The sequence below is a fragment of the Moesziomyces antarcticus genome (assembly GCF_000747765.1).
Source record: "Moesziomyces antarcticus DNA, scaffold: scaffold_v10139, strain JCM 10317, whole genome shotgun sequence".
Classification (NCBI taxonomy): Eukaryota; Fungi; Basidiomycota; class Ustilaginomycetes; order Ustilaginales; family Ustilaginaceae; genus Moesziomyces; species Moesziomyces antarcticus.
The window spans coordinates 1,129-3,747 of NW_014638871.1; the positions used below are offsets into that span (position 1 = coordinate 1,129).

At 63.0% G+C, this 2,619-nt stretch overlaps 1 protein-coding gene across 1 annotated transcript, besides 1 other annotated feature; it reads right to left on the minus strand.

Annotated features, from left to right (window-relative positions):
- Window positions 1–143: part of a sequence feature (In-frame stop codon was detected at splice-junction site;~hypothetical protein) that runs on past the window's edge.
- Window positions 144–271: 128 nt separating this feature from the next.
- PAN0_139d6799 (bZIP transcription factor) lies at window positions 272–2,516 on the minus strand (the record flags this gene model as incomplete). Its single annotated transcript, XM_014797780.1, has 2 exons — window positions 272–2,188; window positions 2,292–2,516. 2 exons carry the CDS (start codon window positions 2,514–2,516, stop codon window positions 272–274), a joined length of 2,142 nt encoding a protein of 713 aa, XP_014653266.1.
- Between the last annotated feature and the right edge of the window lie 103 nt (window positions 2,517–2,619).

Sequence of the window (2,619 nt, forward strand, 5' to 3'; positions counted from 1 at the left end):
CCAAAGGTACCCCGCTCAACGCCGCCCGCTTCCCGCACCGTCGCTCGAAAAGCGCCCCACGTCAGAAGCCGCACTTGCTGTCTCCGACGCCAAACGGCCACGTAAGCGCCAAACTCAGCCGCCAAGATCCTCAGCAAGACTAGCGTACAACTGTCACACCACCCATCCATGCGAAATACAAATGGCCATCTTGCATACTATACACCGAGCTGGGGTAGGTGGAAAAGAGGGGAATATCATACAAAAAAAAAGGCGTCGTAGTGGGAGGAATTCACACCTTGATGGTGGCCGCCGGGCCGGATTGCTGCTTGGACACGTCCGAGGCGTTGCTCCACTCGCGCTCGTGCTTGGCGCCCACATCCTGGTCGCCCTCGGTCCTCTGTCGCTGTCGCTGCACGTCGAATCCCGGTGCCATCCCGCCGCGCGGCACATGCACCTGCGCCGGTGGGACAAAGGCCCCCTGCGCCTGCGACATGGGTGGCCCCGAAGCGCCCGGATGCATGTACGCCGGATGAGGCATCATCTGCATATGCTCCACCCCATGCGGCGGCGGCGGCGCCATAGGCATCATCGGCATCATCGGCAACGGCGCACCCCCCGTAGCCTGCACCAGCTGACTCTTGAGAAACATGTTTTCGTTGCGAAGCGCACCCACCGTATTCTGCAGATTCTCATTGTCGTTCTGCAGATACTCCACTTTGGCCTGCAACGAGGCCAGCCACGCCTTTTTGCGCTGGCGACACTTGAGCGCCGCCTGACGATTGCGCTCGAGGAAGTTTTTGCGCTTCTCGTCCTGCCCCTTTTCGCCACCCTTGCCGTCGTCGTCGCTGTCCCAGTGCTCCTCGTCGTCGTCTTCGGGCGGTCCAAGGTCCTTCATGCTCGAGGAAGATGCCGCCGCTTTCTTGCCGCCCTTGGCCGTCTTGGCCGTCTTGGAAGGTGGCGCCGAGATCGAGGCGGATGAGGACGACGAGGCAGCGGCGGGTGCGGCGGAATCGTCGGCCGAGTTGGACTTTTTGCGCTTGTTGTTGGCGGGCTTGGTGTCGTCGCCTTTGCCCTTTGCACCCTTCTTTGGCGCTGCGGCGGCGGGCTTGGACTCGTAGAGCGAGGTGGATGCGGCTGCTGCGCCGTCGCGCTTTGCCATCTCCTGGTGTGCGCGGCTGAGCAGGAAGAGACCCGAGGCGGCGTTCTGCTGGTCGCCGGGCACGGGATCGAGAGGCTTCTGCATCATCTGCGGGCTGATGCTCTGCGAGAGGCTGCGATCCGAGTCGCTCGCCTTGACCTGCGCCTTTAGTTTGGAGCCGGCTTTGGCGTCTGCGGCGGCGGCGCGGTCGTTGGGGAAGGAGCGGCTGAATGCGAGGTCAAAGGCGTTGTGGGCGTCGGAGGGCTTGCCTGCAAAGTTCTGCGGCTGGGTGGAGAGCGCAGCGCCGGGTGCGGTGGGCGCGTTGGGAGCGGTGGGGTCTATGGAGCCGGTGGCGGAGGCGGCTGCGTTGGTGAGCGCGTTGAGCGTGTTGGGCGTGATGGCGGCTGCCGAGGTGGAAGGTGCAGAGGTGTTGTTGACCATGGCAGCGAGGAATGCGGCGGTGTTGGGGGAGGGCGGTGGGAAGGACATGCCGCCGCTGAGCGGGGTGAGACCCGTCTTGAAGTTGGAGAGGTCGGGGGTGAATCCGGTGCGGAAGGAGTTGGGGTCAAAGTGGGAGCTCTGGGGACCTGCGAGCATGGCGGGCGAGAGCGGGCCGGAGCGAAGCGAGCTGGTGAGACCTGCGGACCAAGGATAGGCGTTGGACTCGCCGGCGGGCGAGGTGATGGAAGCGACGGGTGGGAGGAGCGGCTTGGGCGTGGACGCGGCTTCGTTGTTGGTGGTGGATGGCGATGTCTGGGACTTGGAGAAGGTGCGATCGCGATAGGCGGCACCTGGACGTGTGCTGAGGGGAGGGGTGCTGAGGCTGGACTTGGAGTCGCTCTTTAGGTCGGAGCGACGGTCGATGGATTCGGACGAGGTGGGGCCCGAGCTGAATGATTTCTCGAACGGGTTGGGTTCGAGATGGTGTTTTGCGGTGGAGCGTGCGGGGGATGCGTTGCGCAGAGGCTTTGCCGGGGGCCGTGTGGCGGTTGCTGCTTGCGAGATGGGCGAGAGGATGGTGAGCATGTGTGCCAAGTTGGGATGGTGGTGGTGGTGGTGGTGACGAGACTTACCTGTTTCTGACATGGCGACGGCCCAGATGTGAAAAGAGGGTCCAGCGTGGAAAGGATGGTACGGTGTGGAGTGGTGGTGGTGATGACGAAGGTATGACGAGGAAGGAGAAAGAGGCGGCCGAGGGTGTTGGTGGTGTTGGCGGGCTGGCGAGGATGGCGGCGGATGGCGGCGGCGATGGTGGTGGAAACAATGCAGCTTTGCGCGCTGTCGACGAGGTGCCCAATTTTCCAGCGGCATCGGCTCGATGCGCGGGCGACAACTGGGCCTTTTTCGCGTATTCCTGCCCCGAATTACTGTAGTCGACTGCGCGTTGCTGCGCCATTTGCTGTGCTGTGCAGTGATGCCGCGCTGTGCTGTGGGAAAATTGCCTTTTTCTTTCGACGCGGCGGCGGCGGGCGGAAAAAAAAAAAAAAAAAAAAAAAGAG